At 35.3% G+C, this 21,563-nt stretch overlaps 1 protein-coding gene across 1 annotated transcript in view; it reads left to right on the top strand.

The window, feature by feature from the left end:
* Positions 1-14,652: 14,652 nt before the first annotated feature.
* Positions 14,653-21,563, top strand: part of LOC107855523 (putative late blight resistance protein homolog R1A-3) — a 12,742-nt gene continuing 5,831 nt past the window's right edge. Inside the window, 7 exon segments of the mRNA XM_016700548.2 lie at positions 14,653-14,888; positions 15,546-15,859; positions 15,861-16,853; positions 16,855-19,253; positions 19,359-19,432; positions 19,541-19,739; positions 19,828-19,921. Of these exon segments, the coding sequence (XP_016556034.2) occupies positions 15,594-15,859; positions 15,861-16,853; positions 16,855-19,253; positions 19,359-19,375 (3,675 nt within the window). The 5' untranslated portion in view covers positions 14,653-14,888; positions 15,546-15,593 and the 3' untranslated portion in view covers positions 19,376-19,432; positions 19,541-19,739; positions 19,828-19,921.

The raw sequence follows: 21,563 nt of genomic DNA, 5'->3' as shown, positions 1-21,563 counted from the left end.
TGTTCAATAGTTTTGAAAGTATCAAATTTGATTCATTGATGTAAAGGCTTGTTCAGGAATAGTTGACAAGGAAAATAGCACTCTCAAGAAATAGGTTACAGAACTTAAGATTTCAAACAATAATCTTAAGTTTGAAGTTCTCAAACTAACTCTCACTAGAACTGGGAAAAAGACGATGAGTAGAAAATAAGAAAATGCTGAACTTGAGTTAGTTAAATACAAGAAAGAATGTCAATATTTAAGTGAAAAAATCAATAAGATGAATCAGGAAGTTTGCAAACTAAAACTTGATCTTGAAAGGGCAAATAGGTAGACAAACTCCTCAAGAATTGTTCATAAATTGAGTGAGAGAAATGTCAATGAAAAGACAGGTTTGGGATTTCACAAAAGTTTTGATAATCCTAAAGATTTATGTTATATCTGTGGCAATCTTGGACATCCCACCACTTAATATCCAGTGGCTGCAAAAAGCAGATCAAACAATCAAAACCTGGCCAATAGATCTTCTCGGATTAAAAAGAATAAAACCAGTTCTGGTCAGAGAAATAGGTTGAACTACATATTGCCTGCATGGAATAGAAGAAACTTAATTCATTCTTTCACTCATAAAACAGGACCCAAGCTTGTCTGGGTTCCTAAATCTAATCATTGATTTCTTTTGTTGGAGAAAGTGAAGAAAGCAAAAGGCACTGGTACTTGGACAGTGCTTGCTTAAGACACATGACTGGTGATAAGAAAAAGTTCCTTTCACTCTCCAAAATAGATGGAGGAGGAGTGTCTTTTGGTGATGGAAAAAGGGAATTATTACTGGAGTTGAAAAAATTGCCTCATCCGAGTCAAAAGCATTGAAAGATGTATATCTTGTAGAAGGATTAAAACATAACCTGCTGAGCATCTCACAACTGTGTGACAAAGGTAATAAATTTATTTTTACTACTGCAGGAGTCAAAGTTTTAAGGATGGACACCAAAGAAATTGTGCTTACAGTAAGGAGATACAGAAATGTATACAAAGCAGACATCTTGGCACTACCTGGATCTGAGCTGGCTTGTCTGAGTGTAATTGAAAATAATCCCCTCCTTTGGCACAGAAGACTTGGTCATGCAAGTCTGAAATAACTAAACATGCTTTTCTCCAAAGACAGATTACCCAAGACCAAGTTTAAGGAAGAAAACTTATGTAGTGCTTGTGTAAGGGGGAAGCAGTTAAGGTCTTACTTCAAGTCAAATTACCATGTTAGCACATCTAAGTGCCTTGACCTGGTTCATATAGACTTATGTAGACCCATGAGACTTCAAAGTAGAGGTGGAAAGAGGTATGTTTTTGTAATTGTTGATGATTATTCCAGGTTCACCTGGACACAGTTTCTAACCTCTAAAGAAGATGCCTTTGATGTCTTTAAAATTTTCATTAAGGAAATTGAAAAGAAACTAGGTACTTCCTTAGTCTCCATGACGTCTGACCATGGTACAGAATTTGAGAATGCAAAATTCTTAGAATTTTGTTCAGTAAATAGTATAGATCATAACTTCTCAGCCCCTAGAACACCATAATAAAATGGAGTGGTGGAAAGGAAAAATAGAACTTTGTAGGATATGGCTAGAACAATGATGCTTGCAGCAAATGTTGCCAAAAACTTTTGGGCTGAGGCAATAAGTACTGCAACATATATCATAAATAGATGCATGATCAGACCTTTGTTAGAGAAGACTTCCTATGAATTACTAAAAGAAAGAAAGCCTAACATCTCTCATTTTAGAACTTTTGGATGTAAATGTTTCATACATAATAATGGAAAGGATAATTTGGGAAAATTTGATGCTAAAGTTGATGAGGGAATTTTCTTAGGTTATTCACTCCATAGTAAAGCTTATAGGGTTTGAAATAATAGAATTAACTCTATTGAAGAAAACATGCATGTGATCTTTGATGAATCCTATGTTAAGAATAACCTGCAGAAAGGAAACGATGCTAAGGAACAGGTTACACAACCCGATTCATTGACCGAAGCTACCAAAATTGAAGGCACCTCAACAGGGGGAACTGAAGCTGAAGGCACAATGACAGGGGGAACTGAGCCACCTACTGCCCCAAATCAGAATGCCATTAGTGATCCTAGTAGCTCACTAGGGTTGATTCCTAAAGTATACAAGTATCATGGATCACATCCTATGGAGAATGTTCTTACTGAGCTCACCTCTGGGATCACCACAAGATCTGGACTGAGAAGTATGTGTGTCTTCAAGGCATTTCTATTAGAAATAAAACCAAAGAAGATAACTGAAGTATTGCTTGATGCTGATTGTATTATAGCCATGCAAGAATAGCTGAATCAGTTTGAAAGAAGCAAAGTATGACACTTAGTTCCTCTTCCAAAAGACAGATCAATAATTGGAACTAAGTGGATATACAGGAATAAAGTTTATGAGCATGGAAAATTCACAAGAAACAAGTCAAGGTTGGTGGTCCAAGGATACAACCAAGAAGAAGGAATTGACTTTGATGAGACTTTTGCACCGGTAGCAAGACTTGAAGCCATAAGATTACTTGTTGCCTTTGATGCTTACAAGGAGTTTATACTCTATCAGATGGATATGAAGAGTGCATTTCTGAATGGCATTCTCAAAGAAAAAGTATATGTTAAGCAAGCTCCAGGATTTTAAAGCAAGAAGTTTCTTGATCATGTGTATAAATTGGATAAAGCTTTGTATGGATTGAAACAAGCATCTAGATCTTGGTATGAGAGATTGTCAAAGTTTCTACTGGAGAATGGTCAATCCAGAGGTAAAATTGACAATACCCTTTTCTTAAAAACTAATGGAAAGGATTTGTTAATTGTATAGGTATATGTGGATGATATTATTTTTGGATCAACTAATATGAATATGACTAATGAATTTGCAAAACTCATGAGTAGTAAATTTGAGATGAGCATGATTGGAGAACTAAATTACTTTTTGGGTTTACAAATAAAATAGTCAGCATCAGGGACAATGATTCACCAACAAAAGTATGTCAAAGAGCTTCTCAAAGGATTCTCTATGGAAAAAGCAAAGGAGATCAGTACTCTTATACCTTATTGCAAGAAGGCCTGATATTGTGTTTAGTGTAGGGCTATATGACAAGTTTCAAGATAAGCCCAAGGAATCACATTTAAAATTAGTGAAAAGAATCTTCAGATACTTAAAAGAAACCAGTGATCTTGGATTATGGTATCGCAAAGGTAGTAACTTTGATTTGGTAGGATATTCTGATGCTGATTATGCAGGATATCTGGTGGACAGGTGATGTGTGAGTAGATGCTAACACATTTGAGTCTTTTAACTCTAAATAATTACAAGATCATAATCAACTTTTATCATTTTTGATTGTTTTATCCCTAATTTTGCAGTATAAGTCAAGATGCAAGAGAACCCAAAATAATGGAGGTAAAAAAGATAAATTCTGATGAAAATAGCAGGAAAATGTGGCTGACGACATTTATGATAAGTCATCAACCCTGTGATAGGCTATCAGAGTTTTCGTCAACCCAGACAAAAAATAGACTTCAGCTAAACTAAGTGACAACATCGTGTGATATGCTGTCAGAAATATGATAAGTCATCATGATTGTCGTCAGTCTTAGGCTGAGAATCAGATTTGGAGTGATAAAGTGATGATATTTCTAATATGTTGTCACATATCTGACAATCCGTCAGTTTTCATTGTCAGCCTTAAATAGGAAGTGCCAAAACTGAAGAAGGAGCTGACGACATTTCTGATAAGTTGTTAGACTCCTAGTAAGGCGTCACAAATGTCATCACTTGTCTGAGAAAAATACTGCACTCTGTGATTTTGTTTCCATAATTAGGCTGAAGTATTTAAAGTACAATTTAAGGTTTTCTTATATAAGGAGGGATATGCACCTTGAACTGCAGGGTGGGACTTGATCACTTTTCTCTGTAGTTTTGGCTCTTAACTTTGATTTCAATTTTCAATTCTTTGACTGAGTTGTGGGATATTCCTCTTGGATTTATTAGAGAATCAACTTCTGACTACATATTTTGTAAGTTTAATTACCTTGAGTTATGGATTCAATTATTGCTATCTTTTTCTATTCCATGTGGAACTAAAACCCACAACTAGGGTTGTGGGATCTATGATAATTCCTCCATTGATTTAACAGTTGGATAGGATTTGAATGATTGTGGGAACATCTTGATAATTCTCTTGTATTAATTATTTTTTGTTGGTTGCAAACAATAGATCTCACCTTATGTTGATTTGCTCGAACTGAGAAATAAACGAAAGGTAGTGAATTATCAACAAGGATTTGGGAAGGTTAATCTCCCATCTAATGGTTAATATTGTAACAAGATTGACCAACTTGAGATAAAGTCAATATGAATAGGAGGGTTTCCTAAGTTTGAGAGAATTAGGAAGCCAAACATCTAGGTAGATTGAGAAATACTTAGATGAACTATCGAAATTGATAATTTAGTGTTTCCCACATGTCATGAGAACCCAGTACTACATTTATTATTCAATGGAGGATTAATAGTCATAGTGATCACAACCCTAGTTTCTCTCTATCATTGATTTGAATCATTGAAATCTTAGTTTGAGTTCTGAAATAAGTTGAACACTTAACCATTGTCTAATTATTCCTATTTTATCTTTTCGTGTCATTTTTCTGAATTTAACTTGTAGCTATAGTTTCAAATTAGTTTAATCTCCACTCACATTGTTCACTGTGGATTCGACCCCGACTTCAAAGTTGGTTAAATATATTGACGACGACCGCCTTGCACTAAATTGACGTATAAGTTGAGCGTTATAAAAAATGTCTCCGTTGTCGAAGAACAATTTGGCGTATTGAGTTGGTTTGGAATTTTGGTTTACTTGCTTGAATTCAAACTTGTAAATATTTGTTTAGTTTATTTTTATTTATTTATTTATTTATTTTCTTTTCTTTTCTTTTTATTTTTCTCACACCTTTCTTGAGATGTCAGCCTGGATAGATATTTTTTTGAGTGATGATGATTCTTGTTATTATTGTGGCGAATCATATTTTGAGGCTTGCTGTCTAGATTTACCTGGAAGTGCATGGATGGGACCTTCACAATATGATGTGGATACTTTCGTACTTACTGTAACTTGGTGTTTGGCTTGTGGTCAAAGTGATCATACTGAAGATATGTGTGCTGTCACGATTCAAGCGAACAAATCGATGAAATGAATCTTAGAGAATCAAGAACAACTGTGGGCAAACCTAAGATAGTTACCAATCCCACCATGTTTATAATGGATAAACAAAGAAGAATATGAGGGGAACATTAGCCAATTTGAGGAGAAAATTCAAGAATCACAACCACTCGATTGTCATCTTTATCTTGAGACTGACATTGAGAAGGTGAAAAAAGTGAGTGTGTAGTAGATAGTATAAATTTTGAAGTAGAATTAGTTGGGCCTCACTCGAAGCATTTTTCTATATTATGTTTAGATGATATCTTGTTTGTGAAATCATTTAAAATAGTAGAAGAGTGTGAAGATGAGGAAAAAGAATCCTATATTCTTGATTTTACATTAGACAAGAAACATAAAAACACACCTCACTTTAAGGTCGAGTGGTTTACCACGTTCAATACATTACTCGACTTCTTATTTTTTGTACCACCCCCTATGATCGAGGCAAGAAGATGAACTCTAAGTTGGGGGTGAAATTCAAATAGTCTAAGTAGAGGGATAAAGTATGACGTACTTTTAAGGTATCTTGATGAATTTTGAGTAATCAAGATAACCTACTCATGCCGCGACACTAAACTAGGTGCTTCTTGGGAGGCAACCCAAGGTATTTTGTTGTTTGTATTCGTATTATATAATTGACATCAGATCTTTACACCCATGGTGCCATAGGTATGTTTCTAACTCTCTTGTTTGGTTTGACGCATTGGGGACAATGCAGGATTATAAGTTGAGAGTGGGACTACTTGTGGGTGTTGATGTCCTCTTGGAGTTTTTGTTGTCGTGCCTCTTTTCCCCGGAGCTTGTTCCTAGTAGAGCCGGCATGTTTAGGCTTATTGTGTTTATTTTGTGATGTATTGTGGTTAACAGGAGGAAAAATAAGTATCTAGGGCAGTTGTCATATTTTTTGTTGATTTTTTTTGGAATGATAAATACCTCTCGAATTATCTATCTGGTTACTGTGTGAATTACATCTATTTGTGACCATTGTGCATCTTGATTTTGGCATTAGTTCTAGCAACATGATAATCATTGCTAAATAATTGTATGAACAGGATAAGTAGCGATGTGTGATATACTTGTGTGCCATGTGTGTGTGAGGTGTACTGAGTTCCCTTTGTATGATTCAATCAAGAAATTGCCTGGTTAGTCTTGCCTAGGTTGTAGGATATCAGTTAGGAAAGGATCATAGGCCGTTTTGATATTAGTCCACTTTTATCCTAAATTACCTTCCATGTGTGAATGATATCCCTTGATCCCAATTTTGAGCCCGAATGCCTATTCTTTTTATTATACCTATCACTTTCCCATTTGTATCACAATGAAACTGTTTTGGCCTTGGTTCTCTTTGGACATTGTGCACTTTGACTTAGGAAAATAGCCTAAGCTAAGGGTGGCTATCATAGGGATGCGTGATGAAAAATGAGTATGAAGAAAGGTAGAATAAAAGCAAAGCAAAGAAAAAAAAAGCTGGGTGCGATGGAAAAAGAAGAAGAAAAGAAAAGTTGTGAAAAAGAAGAAATGATTGTCGAAAAGACCGCACCCATCTTGAATGTGCTTTAATCAAGAAAGGAAAAAAAAGGTTAAGAAGTGAGACCCCAAGAGGTTAGTGTAGTGTCAAGGAGGCGTAGTCACTCTAAATATTTTTGAATATTATACCAGCCCCTACCCTACATTACAAGCTAGAAGAAGACCTATAGTGATCCTAACTGACCTGTTTGAAAACCTTGGTAATGAATATAAGGGCAAGCCTATGGAATTTGACATACATTAATTGGAACTTCATTATGAGAGTGAGTATCTTTTGATTATCCCTGTACCTATACATGTGATTGCTGATATGAGTGAAGAAGGGATTTCTTTGTTGTGAGGGCACATTGAGTATGTTACTAGTTGCTAACTTATTTGGGTGTTGTAATATTGATACATACATGGTTGTTGTTGCTGAATTTGGCCATAACTTGATTTCGGTGTGTTACATGGTTGTTTTCCAATAATAGACACAGTTGCTGTTAAATTGATTTTCCTTGGAGAAGGTGATGATATTTTGAGATTATATGAGTGATTAGCTCCAATTGTACCTTGTATCCTCTTAGTTGTGTTTTGGTTGCTTAAGGACAAACAATTATTGTAAGTTGAGGGTGTTGATGAGTGAGCAGATGATAACACATTTGAGGTTTTTAACTCTAAATAATTGCAAGGTCTTAAGCAATTTTTGTCATTTTTAATTGTGTTATCCTTGATTTTGCAGTATAAGTCAAGATGCAAGAGAACCCAAAATAATGGAGGTGAAAAAGATGAATTCTGATGCAAATAGCCGGAAAGTATGGCTACCGACATTTCTGATAGGTCGTTAGTCCTGTGATAGTCTATCAGAGTTTCCATCAACCTAGATAGAAAATAAACTTCAGCTGAACTAAGTGACAATATCGTGTGATAAGCCGTCAGAAGTGTGATAAGCCATTAGGATTGCCGTCAGAGTTAGGCCGAGAATCAAATTTGGAGTGACAAAGTGAAGATATTTTTGATATGTCGTCACATATCTGATAAGGCATCAGGTTTCATCGTCACCCTTAAACAGGAAGTGCCAAAACTGAAGAAGGAGCTGACGACATTTCTGATAAGTCGTTAGACTCCTGATAAGGCGTTACAAATATCATCACCTGTCTGAGAAAAATACTGCACTCTGTGATTTTGCTTCCATAATTAGGATGAAGTATTTAAAGCATAATTTAGGGTTTTCTTATATAAGGAGGGATCTGCACCTTGAACTTCAGGGTGGGACTTGGTCACTTTTCTCTGTAGTGTTGGCTCTTAACTTTGATTTCAATTTTCAATTCTTTGACTGAGTTGTGGGATATTCCTCTTGGATTTATTAGAGAATCAACTTCTGACTACATATTTTGTAAGTTTAATTACCTTGAGTTATGGATTCAATTGTTGTTATCTTTTTTTAGTTCATGTGGAACTAAAACCCATAACTAGGGTTGTGGGATCTATGATGATTCCTCCATTGATTTAATAGATGGTTAGGGTTTGAATGATTATGGGAACATCTTGATAATTCTTTTGTATTAATTATTTTTTGTTGGTTGCAAACAATAGATCTCACCTTATGTTGATTTGCTCGAACTGAGAAATAAACGAAAGGTAGTGAATTATCAACAAGGATTTGGGAAGGTTAAGCTCCCATCTAATGATTAATGCTATAACAAGATTGACCAACTTGAGATAAAATCAGTATGAATAGGAGGGTTTCCTAAGTTCGAAAGAATTAGGAAGCCAAACATCTAGGTAGGTTGAGAAACACTTAGATGAACTGTCAAAATTGATAATTTGGTGTTTCCCACATGTCATGAGAACCCAGTACTGCAGTTATTATTCAATGGAGGATTAATAGTCACAGTGATCACAACCCTAGTTTCTCTCTATCATTGATTTGAACCGTTGAAATCTTAGTTTTGAGTTCTGAAACAAGTTGAACACTTAACCATTGTCTAATTATCCCCATTTTATCTTTTCGTGTCATTTGTCTAAATTGAACTTGTAGCTATAGTTTCAAATTAGTTTAATCGCCACTCACATTATTCTTAGTGGATTCGACCCCGACTCCAAAGTTGGGTAAATGTATTGATGACGACCGCCTTGCACTATATTGATGTGAAAGTTGAGTGTTAGCAACAGAAAAAGCACTACAGGTATGGCTCACTTCTTGGGATCATATTTAATTACCTGGTCCAAAAAGAAGCAAAATTCAGTTGCCTTGTCCACTGCTGAGGCTGAATATGTAGCTACTGGGTTAGTTGTGTTCAGTTGTTGTGGATTAAACAACAACTTATGGATTTTGGTATAGATGTTAGTTGTGTTCCCATTTTTTGTGATAATACAAGTGCTATTAGCATAGCTAAAAATCCTGATCAACATAAAAAAACCAAGCATATTGATATCAAACATCACTTTCTTGGAGTTAATGTTGAAAAAGGTCATATATTAATTATGTTTTGTTCAACTGAGGAACAAATTACTGACAAATTTACTAAGGCTTTGAGTAGAGAACATTTTGAAAGGAACATTTTAGCCTTGGGGATGATTAAAATTGTATAAATCACCCCCAATGGTTGATTAGAAAAGACTATACTTAAGTGATAGTTGATTAATTCAGTCTTACATATTTAGTTGTGTATCCTAATTCCAAGATTTTAGAGTAGATTAACTCAACTATGTGTTGATTTTACAGATAGGTTGAACCATCAAAGCAAATTTTGACCATTGTTTCCACAGTTCAGGTATGATTTTCACTTGTTCATGATTGCATAAGAGAGAAACAAGTTCTTTACTTGGTCCCTTTCGTTATACTTAAATCGCTAAAAATCCAAAAGTCATCTGCTTTAAAAAGATTCCAGCCCTTTCCCATCAGTACAAACCTCTTAATCATTATGTTTATATCAAAATCCTTTCCTCACATGGTTCATTTTCCTCCAAATCCCTCTTAAATACGCATCCCCTTTCCCTCTCCTTCTCATTCCTTCTAAACTATTTTTACAACAACACACTAACCTTTTGTCTCACTAGCCATGGATTTCTCATCATCTTCTTTATCCTCCTCACTTGACTCCACCACAAACACTTTCACCTTCATTGTCATTCATCCAAATATAACCTTACCTCCGTTAATTCCTTCTCAAATTACCCAAAAATTCTCTGATTTTGCTGCGTTCAAAAACTTCTTAAACCCTTTTACCCAATTTTCTCCAACTGCCTCATCCCGTTCTAACCCGTCACTTCCTCCACCAATTCCACTTCAAATTATTGATCAAGATGATGAACCGATTGCAAATCTCATCCCTCGAAGGTCCAGATCTGTTCTAAAATGGAAATCCTCTTTTATTGTCATTGATGAAGATTAATCTACTTCAGTTAAGCCTTCCCCTGTAGGTTGTTCTCCTCGCATTCCTCTTACTCGAGGAAATAAACAATGACAAGATGCTTATTTGGAAGAAGAACTTAATGCAAGTAAAAATAAATGGGTTGCTCCTTCTGCTTCTCCACCTCTTAGTGATCCCTCTCCTGATATTCTCCTTTGTTCTAAACAAAAACTGAAGAATATCATTGCCAAAACTCCAAAATTCTCTTTCACACCTATCTCTCCATCCCAACCCACTTCCAAAACTTCTTTGTCCTCAAAATCTACTGTGAAATCTTCTCTTGCGAAAGCCTCAACTGTTTAAGGATCCCTTTCCATCAGAGGTTCTTCAAAATCCTCTTTTCGTCTGAAGAAACAAGTATCCCAACCTGTTCCTTATGATTTCTCTGACTCAGATTTTGATTTTCATTCTGATACCCCTCCTGCTCTCTCTACTCACCCTGATCCAAATCTTGACTATGATGTTGTTTTTTATACTCCTGCTGATAAGGCTTCTCAGTCAGCTCATGTTCTTCACTTTTAAAAATGTAAGTTGTCCAGGGGTAGAGTTGTCACTAGTTTTGGGGGACCTGATATGGATGTGTTGCTCACTAAACTAAATGCTCAGGAATGGTCACACCTATTTCTTCAAGGTGATTATCAAAGGAAGTTTGGGAAAGCTGAAGTGTATGAATTTTATACAAATGGAGTTGCTATTGGAGAGATGTTCTCCACTACTGTTCATGGTAAAACCATTAATCTTTACCCTGCTTATCTGAGTCGAATTTTACATGTTCCAACTGGGGATTGGGATCATTATGTGAAAGGTTCTTGGCCTCCTCTTGATAACCTTCCTTTAGCTATTGATATTTCTAGGAAATTCTCTAGAAATCCTTCTCTTTTAACTCATAGAAGGGTTATCAAGAATGAGATGTCTCCTCTCTAACAGTTCTATTTTGATGTGGTTCACAAAATGATCCTTCCTAGACAGGAAAGGAGAACAGTAGTAAATTTCTTGATATCACCCTGATGAAATTACTGGACTCTCAGATTTCGATTGATCTTCCTACACTCATCATCAAGAATATGCAAAAGGTTTTAATTCAAGATGCAAATGGCCATGCTTTACCATATGAGTTCTGGATTGCCCCTGTTTTTGAGGACTTTTACGTTCCTGTCAAAGTGTGGTCATTATAGACCACAAAGGATGTCATTGGGTCTGGGAACCATGCTATGTTGCCTGCGGCTATGAGGAGTGCTGATAATCCTATACAAAGGCTGAGGAATGCTCTTTTTTCCAAGTAAAGTGAGGTGGATGTGGCACAAACTGCGAAGCTGCCCAGGCTACTCATGAGGAGGAGAAACAGGTCCTTCAAGCTTAAATTGCCTCCCTCACAACCCTCTTGGAAAAGGAAAGAGCTGACAAGGCAGATATCATTAAGAAACTGACCTCCCTTATTCCTTCTTCCTTATTCACTGAAGCGCTCATAATGTCTTAGGCATCTTTCTTTCCTGCTTTTGGTTTAAGCTGTTTCTCTCTTATTGTTTATTATGGGATGTGATCATTGTATTCTGATCTATAAATGCAATGGTTCCTTTATTGTTTTATGTGGCTAACTTCTGTGTTATTAATACATTGCTTGTTCTTTTTGCTCTAATGTCTTCATGTTTTAGTGATAGCCCTAGTGGCCATGAATTATAAGGCTTGTTTCACTCATTGGTCTAGTTTTTCGATGATGTCAAAAGGGGGAAGAACAGATTATACAGTGCTTATAACTCAATTGACTAATCTGTGTTTCATCTGCTTCTTTTACTTAACTTCCTTAGTGAGTATGCCAGGTTTTGTGGTGTTATACTGCCATGTTTGTCATCATCAAAAGGGGGGAAATTATTAGAGCATGTGGAGTTTTGATAATAGACATGAGAATAAAACATGTGGTAAAAGCTGTTCATCCAATTGAACCAAGATCAGCTGCAGATAGGTTATTGATATGATGACTTGATGTACAAACAGAAGTGGATAACATTTATCACATCAGAAGTTGAGTTGAAAAAGAAAAAGTGCAGAAGTTGAGTGGAACAAGAAATCCTGCACAAGAGTCCTAGTCAAGATGAAGAGAAACATGAAGATAGGTTGATCAAGGAGTCTAGCAATAAGGCTAAAAGAAAAAGCAAAAGAGTTCTACTTAATCTAGAAGAGAGAGACGGCTACAACAAAAAGTAAAGTTACTTGATAGAGTCATACACAAGATAGAAGAATAGAGAAAAAAAGGACTGCATCAGAAGGAGTGCTTATAAATGCCAAGATACATTCAATTAAGCACTCAAGCACTAAAAAAGATAATCAACAATCAGTATATCAGTTCACATACTTGAAGAAGAACCTAGTCTCTTACTTAGCAAGTCGTAGGCTTTGTGTGTAGTGGATAGGTTCTTTGAATTGTAATGAGTCATTGTTCTAGTCTCAGTGATATATAAACTGAGTTAGGAGTTGTGTCTTCAAGTTTGGGAACTCGAAGACTTGGGAACACTAATCTTGGGAAGATTTGTGTTTTTGTAGTGATAGGAGTTAGAAGTTTTAATTCCTAGTTTACAAGAAGTCTTGTAATTTTGTTGATTGTTGAGACTCAAGTGTTTTAGTGAAGTTTGGTTTAAATCCTGTAGAGGTACAGGTCGTGGTTTTTTACACCTTTCTTGAGCCGGGTGTTTTCCACATAAAAACACTGTGTTCAATTTTTACTTCTGTGAACCACGTTTACTTACCTGTTCCACAGATAGACAATTAGTAGGGGTCGTACTCTAACACCAAGTAGTGTATTAGGATGATAATCATGATCAATTTATCTATTTTTATCACAAAACACAAGTAATCTATCAAGTTTCCACTAGCGAAAACACGCAAATCTATACATATAACTAGAAATAATGCTAATGACATGACATAAAAATTTCAATTATACAATTATAATAGTTTGCACGGATTCACATCTAGAGGAAAGATGATAAGAATCTAAACTAATATCCGTTTAGGTGAAAGTAAATCTTTACTTATCTATTTTTATAATTTTTACTAAGTAAGCAACCCTCTCTACTGTTATTTATTTAGTACTCCCTCCGTTTATTTTACTTGTCACTTTTTACCTATTTATTTAGTACTCCCTCCGTTTAATTTACTTGTTACTTTTTACTTCACGACTCAATTTGATACTTGTTACTTTTTACTTCACGACTCAATTTGATTAATCTTCAAAGCTAAATAGAATTGAACTAAAATCAAACTTAATATTATCAGTATAGTATGTATAACTTAAATAGCTAAGTGTGTAAGTCCTTCCAGATATCTACATTTCTTACCATCAATGCTACATGTTGACTAGTTCAAACATATTATTGGGCCACCCTCTTTTCTCTGCATCTTCTCATCCACACAAATGTTACCAAAGCTAATAGTTTGCTGGAAAGGGGAACATTATAGTCTTACAATCAATGCTACATGTGCTGAGTTGTCCAAACATATTTTTTCTGCCTAACCCTTCTCTCTTTATTTTCCTCCACGCAAATGTTATCAAGTTAACAACTAGTTGAGAATGGGAGAATTATAGTCATACACAAAGGGCAGCCATTTCAGAGTTTTCATTAACTAAAAAGGTTAGTCACTAATAATAACTTGAACTATAGTGTGTTTAATTATGATAATCACATCTATAATGTGATAAGAAGGTGCCGCCCAAGCTTAAAGGCAAATTCTATAGGGTGGTAGTCCGTCTGGCCTTGCTGTATGGAGCGGTGTGTTGGCCAGTTAAGAACTCCCACATCCAAAAAATGAAGGTGGCAGAAATGCGGATGTTGCGCTGGATGTGTGGACTGACCCGAGGGGATAGAGTTCGGAATGAGACTATCCGGGAGAAGGTTGGTGTGACTTTAGTGGAGTGTAAGATGCGGGAAGCACGATTGAGATGGTTCGGACACGTGAAGAGGAGGGGCATGGATGCCCCGGTCCGTAGGTGTGAGAGGCTAGCGTTGGATGGTTTTAGACGGGGTAGGGGTAGACCGAAGAAGTACTGGGGTGAGGTGATTAGGCGGGACATGGAACAGTTACAGCTCACCGAGGACATGACCCTAGATAGGAAGGTCTGGAAGATGCGAATTACGGCAGAGGATTAGGGCCAGTTCGGGTCGCTAGAGTAGGGAATTAATTGGTGGGGGTGTTTCCTGTTATGATTCCGTATTCAGTGTTCCGTGTTCCATGTTCCATGTTTATTACGAATCTGTGTGCTTTCCTCTGCTTTATATTCCTGCATTCCTGCTTTACTCTGTTTTATATTCCTTATGGGTGCCGTATCTATGTTATGTCATCTGCTTCTGTGCTGTACTATATGTTTGAGTGATATCTTGTGACTTGAGCCGGGGGTCTTTCGGAAACAGCCTTTCTACTTCATCAGAGGTAGAGGTATGGACTGCGTACATCTTACCCCCCCAGACCCCACTAAGTGGGAATACACTGGGTTTGTTGTTGTTGTTGTACATCTATAATGTCACTCAAATTCTTCAGGTAGAAAATAATTGACTTATTTATATGTACAAAAATGTAGGTTTCCTGCTATGACATTGATTTTATGCTTCTTTCTTTTTTCTCCTGATAAAGTTTTTATCTACTTTTTATACATCATATTTGAAGAATTTAGCTAGTGAAACTTGAAAGACACTTACAGTCATAGAAAAACAAGGAGAAATAGAGAAAGGGAAAGCAAACAATTTTAAGGTATGTCATGATTTCTGAACTTTACTTATGTGTGTATCTAATTATTAGTTACTTATATAAACTAATTTTGACTCACTGAAATCACTGAACTTTGCTTGTTTTATCAGTATAATCACAAAATTAAACTTGTGTCACATTTAAGTCCTGAAAATAGAATTCATTGATAGGTCAAATTTTTGTTCAGATGGTAAAATGGAGATTAAATGTATTTACGTTTAGAAAGTTGAAGGGATAATTTTGACCAGTTTTCCTTTAATTAAATCCATGTGGCTTTTGTTTTAAGAAAAAAAATTAGAAAATTAATTTTAACATTGACTATTTCACTTTCATTAGTCAAAAAGGGTATAATAGAGTCATTGGTGTTACGCCGCAGATACAAATAGCCCCTTTTTTTAGGGGCGGGCATATTTGGTCTGTCTTATAGTATATTTGGACCTTTCCCCATTATTTTGATTTGTGTTATTTGAATTTTTTTCGTAGAAGATAAAGCATATAACAAGTATCCGATAATTTTAAATGAAGTATAAGGTCAAATAAGAATAACATCAAATTCATACAAAACACATGTGCACGTATTGGTTGCCTGTATAGAGTAAATATTGCATGGTATATATGTTCATTCTGAAAATTTTGATATAATATTTGGTCATTTTGCAGGTGTCATTTTCTGCTCTTCGCAAGGATGTTTTCAATGTTTTGGATTTTATGGAGAGGTTAAAGAATGAAGAAGATGAAAATGTTGTTGACATGTATCTAATTGAAAGGCTGAGACTTGAGCTGGCATTTATTTGTACTTACGTCCAGCTTTCTTATTCCGATTTGGAGCAGTTTGAAGTTGTAATGACTGCCCAAAGACAAAGGATTGAAGAACTGCTTCGATCAATTTTGTATGATGGGGACTCCAGCCCGGGGTTTAAGTCTGACATGCATCACGTCCTTCCTCGCTTCATGGAAAATATTGATGACTGTATCAACCATGACTGAGGAGCAGTTGAACTTCCTCCTCCTGAATCTCCATCATCTGTCCAAGCATCAGTATCTCGAAGAACGCATGCCTTCATTAGTGACTCAATATGAGATTCTTCAGAATGTGTGTGGCAACGTGGGAGATTTCCATGGGTTGATACTGAATGGTTGCGTTGAGCATGATAATGTTGAGTATGTCTTACCTCAGTTTCAACATATGGCTGATAGAGTTGGACTCTTCCTCTGGGATGAACTAATTCTAGAACACTCTAGTGTCTTCAAGCTAGCTCATCTGCTCTTGAAGATTATCCCAATTGAGCTGGAGGTCATGCACATATGCTTTACAAAATTTAAAGCATCAACTTCAGCGGAAGTTGGACACTTCATTAAGCAGCTTTTAGAAGCCTCTCCAAACATTCTTAGAGAATATTTGATTCATCTACAAGAGCACATGGTAACTATTATTACCACAAGCACTTCAGGGGCTCGAAATATTCATGTCATGATAGAGTTCCTATTAATTATTCTTACAGATGTGCCAAAGGACTTTATTCATCATGAAAAATTATTTGATCTGTTGGCACGTGTTGGAGCACTTATCAGGGAGATATCAACTCTTGTTCGTGACTTAGACGAGGAATCAAGGAATAAAGAGAGTACTAATGGAACAAATTGTGCAACTCGAGACTTGCTAGATAGTATTGAACTCCTCAAGGAAGATCTCAAACATGGTTATCTGAAAGCCCCGGACTCATATCAATGTTGCTTCTCCATGAGTGATGGACCGCTCTTCATGCATCTTCTACTCATCCACTTAAATGATCTGCTAGATTCCAATTCTTATCCAATTGCTTTGATAAAGGAAGAAATTGGACAGGTAAAAGAAGACCTAGAATTCATAAGATCTTCCTTCGTGAACATTGAGCAAGAATTGAATAAAGTTCTTTGGGCACGTGTTTTAGATGTGGCATATGAGGCAAAAGATGTCATCGATTCAATTAGTAAGAGATAATGGGCTATTTCATCTTATTTTCTCACTTCCCATCACCATAAAAAAGATCAAGCTTATCAAAGAAGATGTCTTCAATTTACTTGAGAAGATTCCCAAGAACAGGAGCCGTGTTGTTGTAAGCTCTCCCAAGAAGCCAGTTGAAAGCAAGTCATTAACAAATGGTAAAGTAATTGTAGGTTTTAAGGAGGAGACAAAATGGTTAATTAGTAAGCTCACCTGTGGACCGAAAGATCTTGATGTCATTTCGATCACTGGTATGCCAGGTTCGGGCAAAACTACTTTGGCGTACAAAGTATACAATGATGAATCAGTTTGTAGTCATTTCGACCTTCATGCATGGTGCACAGTCGATCAAGAATATGATGAGAAGAAGTTGTTGATGAAACTTTTTAATCAAGTTACCGGATCGGATTTGACGTTTAGCGAGGAAATTGATGTTGCCGATAAGCTGCAGAAACAATTGTATGGAAAGAGGTACCTAATTGTGCTAGATGACGTGTGGGATACTACTACATGGGATGATTTAACAAGACCTTTCCCTGAAGTTGTGAAAGGAAGTAGAATTATTTTGACGACTCGACAAAAGGAAGTGGCTTTTCATGGAAAGGGCAACACTGACCCTCTTAACCTTCGATTGCTAAGACTAGAAGAAAGTTGGGAGTTATTAGAGAAAAGGGCATTTGGAAAAGAGAGTTGCCCTGATGAACTATTGGATATTGGAAAAGAAATAGCCCAAAATTGTAAGGGACTTCCTTTGGTGGCTGATCTGATTGCTGGAGTCATTGCAGGTTTGGAAAAGAAAAAGTCTGTGTGGCTTGAAGTTCGAAATAATTTTAATTCCTTTATTTTGAACAGTGAAGTGGAAGTCATGAAGGTTATAGAATTAAGTTATGAACATTTACCAGATCATCTGAAGCCATGCTTTCTGTACCTTGCAAGATATCTGAAGGACAAAGAAATGAACAGAGATGTGATGAAAATGCATTGGCGTGCTGAAGGGCTAGTTGAACAGACAGGGATGAAGAGTTTGGAAGAAGTGATGGAAATTTATTTGGATAATCTAATTTCCAGCAGCTTGGTAATTTCTTTCAATGAGATAGGTGATGACCCGACTTGCCAACTACATGATCTTGTACATGACTTTTGTTTGATAAAAGCAAAAGAGGAAAAGTTGTTTGAGCAGATAAGTTCAAGGGATCCATCTTTTTCTTCAGAATTGATGCCACGCATTGTAAACATTGATTATAATAAGGAGCAGTTTGAGCATAACACTTTCGTTCTGTTTAGTTCAAAAATGAAAAGACATTCTGGTAAACACCTCTATTCTTTGTTCATAACTGGAGACAAGATGGAAGATTGTCTTTCTGATGCATGTCACCTAAGAGACTTGAGGCTTCTCAGAGTGTTGCAACTGGATCCCTCTTTTATGATGGTGAAAGATTCTTTGCTGAATGAAATAGGCATGTTGAATCAGTTGAGGTTCTTATATATTGGGACAGAAGTTAAATCTCTGCCTTCATCTTTCTCAAACCTGTGGAATCTAGAAACCATATGGGTTGAAAACGAAGGATCAACCTTGGTACTATTACCGAGAATTTGGGATCTTGTAAAGTTGCGAGTGCTGATCATGAATTCTTGTTCTTTCTTTGATATGGATACAGATGAACCAATACTGATAATAGAGGACTCAAAGTTAGAGAACTTGAGAGCATTAGGGACATTCGTGCTTTCCTATTCAAAAGATACAGAGGATATTTTCGTAAGGTTCCCCAATCTTCAAAGGCTTACATTTATTCTCAAGGAATTATGGGATTATTCATCAAAGCGCTTTTGGTTCCCTAAATTGGATTTCCTAACCAAACTAGAAGTCCTCAATGTAGAATTTGAAAGTTCAAATTCAAATAACAGTGGGCCCTCTGTAGTGACAAATTGGTCGTGGGATTTTCACTTCCCTTCTTATTTGAAAACATTGGTGTTGCGTGACTTTCCTCTGACATCCGATTCACTATCAACAATAGCGAGAATGCCCAATCTTGAAGATCTGGGCCTTGAGAAGACAATTATCAAGGGGGGAGAATGGAACATGGGGGAGGAAGACACCTTTGAGAATCTCAAATATTTTGGGCTGTTTGAAGTGCCTCTTGCTAAGTGGGAGATTGGAGAGAAATCCTTTCCCGTGCTTGAGAAATTAGCATTGTGGGGATGTCGTAAGCTTGAGGAGATTCTGCCTAATTTTGGGGATATTGGTTCATTGAAAATTATCGAACTTGAAGAGAACCCTCAAATTGAAGATTCCGCTCTGACGATTAAGGAATATGTTGAAGAGATGACGGGAGAAGACAAGCTTAAGATCATTAGCCCGAACAATATCCCGTTATCTAAGACAGGTTCTTCTCTATTATTTTGCTTCTTAGAAACCAAATTTATGCGTGTTAATTTGATTTTTGAAGTGGGTAATTGCCAATGTTAAAAGATGTTTACAATGTTTACAGGTTCTTCTTCTCTTTGAAACATGCATGGAGTTGCCCACTCTCTGCTATTGGGAAAGAGGGAAGTGAAACAGAAGGTCGGCAACTTCTCTACTAATTGAAAAGTTATCCGATATCTCATTTTTTCTGAAATTTTGTATATCTTTCAAGAAATACCATCATCATAAACATGTAAAACTCTTCAGGTACTGAAGTCATTGACAAATTCCAAGGCAACATGAAGTGGAATCAACCATCGATAAGAATTTGGAGTTGCTGTACGACATGTAAAACTTTTCATGTGCCTATTAATATATCGATGCTGGATATGCCATCTCAAACTTTTGAAAAAATTGAATGAGTCCACGGTAATAGAGGTGCTAACAAATATCAACTTTCCTGAAGGTTAAATTATCCAAGTTAATTCTTTTCCAACTTTGGATACTCTCATTTTCATCACTAATATCTTCTAAACATGGTTTCTTTTCTACAGATGGCACCTTTAAGTTCATTAACTTTGGTAGACAAGCACATACTACACCGAGGGCAATATCAAGTATGTCTCCTTTGGAACGCTGATGCATATGGTTAGTGTTCCGAGAAATTCTATCTTACCTTTGTTGTGTACGTTTTGTCCAAGTGTGTTATCTTCAGTTTTATAATCATGTTAAGAGTGATGTTCAATATATCTATATAGAGAGAGAACTGGGTAACTTTTTAGTGCTTTCTGAAATACAAATTTGACAATGTTAGAATACGAATGCCGTTGCAGGTAGAATTAAATCTAGAGTTAGAGTTAAAAAATTTACCTACAAAATTATTAAATTAATTATGCGAAAACTATTTAAAAATAGAGAAGCTTTTAGAAAAATTAAAGAATCTTTAATTAGTAATTATTCAGAATATATAAGTCTAAATAAAACAAAAGAAAACCCACAAAGATTAGCCTACTTAATTACATTAATATCTAGTATTGAATCAAAACTAATAATAAGAATGAAACACATACGACCTAATTATGATAAAATTAGATTTAGATATCCGTCAAGATATTATAAATATAATTTAAAATGAATAAAGTACAACAATACAAAAAACTAAAACAAATTATTTCTGAAAAACGTAAAGAATTAAAAATAAGAATAAAAGACTACATTATAATATATTTGCCGGAGTTAGTAAAAACTCAACAGATACACAAAAAGATGAAATATCAAAATTAGAATCACAAATAGATAGTTTAGAATATATATATCAACATGAACTATTCACAATAAAATGAATAAAGAAGAATTTATAATAGATGAAAAAAATATATGAAAACTACGAAGGATCAAAAATAAGAATAGTATTTTCTAATTTAGGACGAAGATATAAGAAAATAGGTGAACATTTATATCTAATGTTAGAAAAAGAAGAATTAAAATTTGAAGATAAATTGACAACAATGGTAAGAATAGAAAAAGAAAATGAAGAGAGAAATAGGAAAAAGGAAATAGAAAAAATAAAACAACAAACTATGGAAGAAATACGAAAAATAGAAGAAACTAAAATTAGTAGGATTGCTGAATTAGAAAAAGAACTACAAATATTAAAAGAGTTGTATGAACAAAGACAAAAAGAAAAAGAAGCAAAAGATAGAGAATAGAAATTACTGAACGAGATAAATCAATTTAAGGAAAAATTAGAAATAAAAAATGAAGAATTAGAAATAAATAATATAGATATTGAAGAGACAGATAATTATGAGTCCGAACATAGTGAAAAATATACAGAAATATTAATAAATACAAAAAATTTAGAAATCAATGAAAAAGAAATTAATGAGGAAAATTTAGAAAATACCCACACGGAAATAAATATTCTTGATAAAAAAGAAAATGAAAATATAATACCTAAAACAACAGAAATAAGAAAACCTATATATTATAAGAATAAGTTTAAAAAATATAATGAATATGACAAATGGATACCAAAACAAATAGTGAATAAAAATTATAACTTTTTAGACCTAGACTGTGTAATAGATACAGAAAAAACAATACAATTATGGATAGGATATATGACAAAACAATTATTAGATAATAATATAAATATAACAGATGCACCGGAATATATAGAAAAAATGCTAATAGGATCAGTAAAACTATGGTTTTCAAATTTAACTGAAAATAGCAAAAAAGTATTAAGAACTAATAAACCTATAGAAGGAACATCATCGACAACAAC

The sequence above is a fragment of the Capsicum annuum genome, chromosome 6 (assembly GCF_002878395.1).
Source record: "Capsicum annuum cultivar UCD-10X-F1 chromosome 6, UCD10Xv1.1, whole genome shotgun sequence".
In the NCBI taxonomy this organism is placed as follows: Eukaryota; Viridiplantae; Streptophyta; class Magnoliopsida; order Solanales; family Solanaceae; genus Capsicum; species Capsicum annuum.
This window is presented reverse-complemented; position numbering and strand designations above follow the sequence as displayed.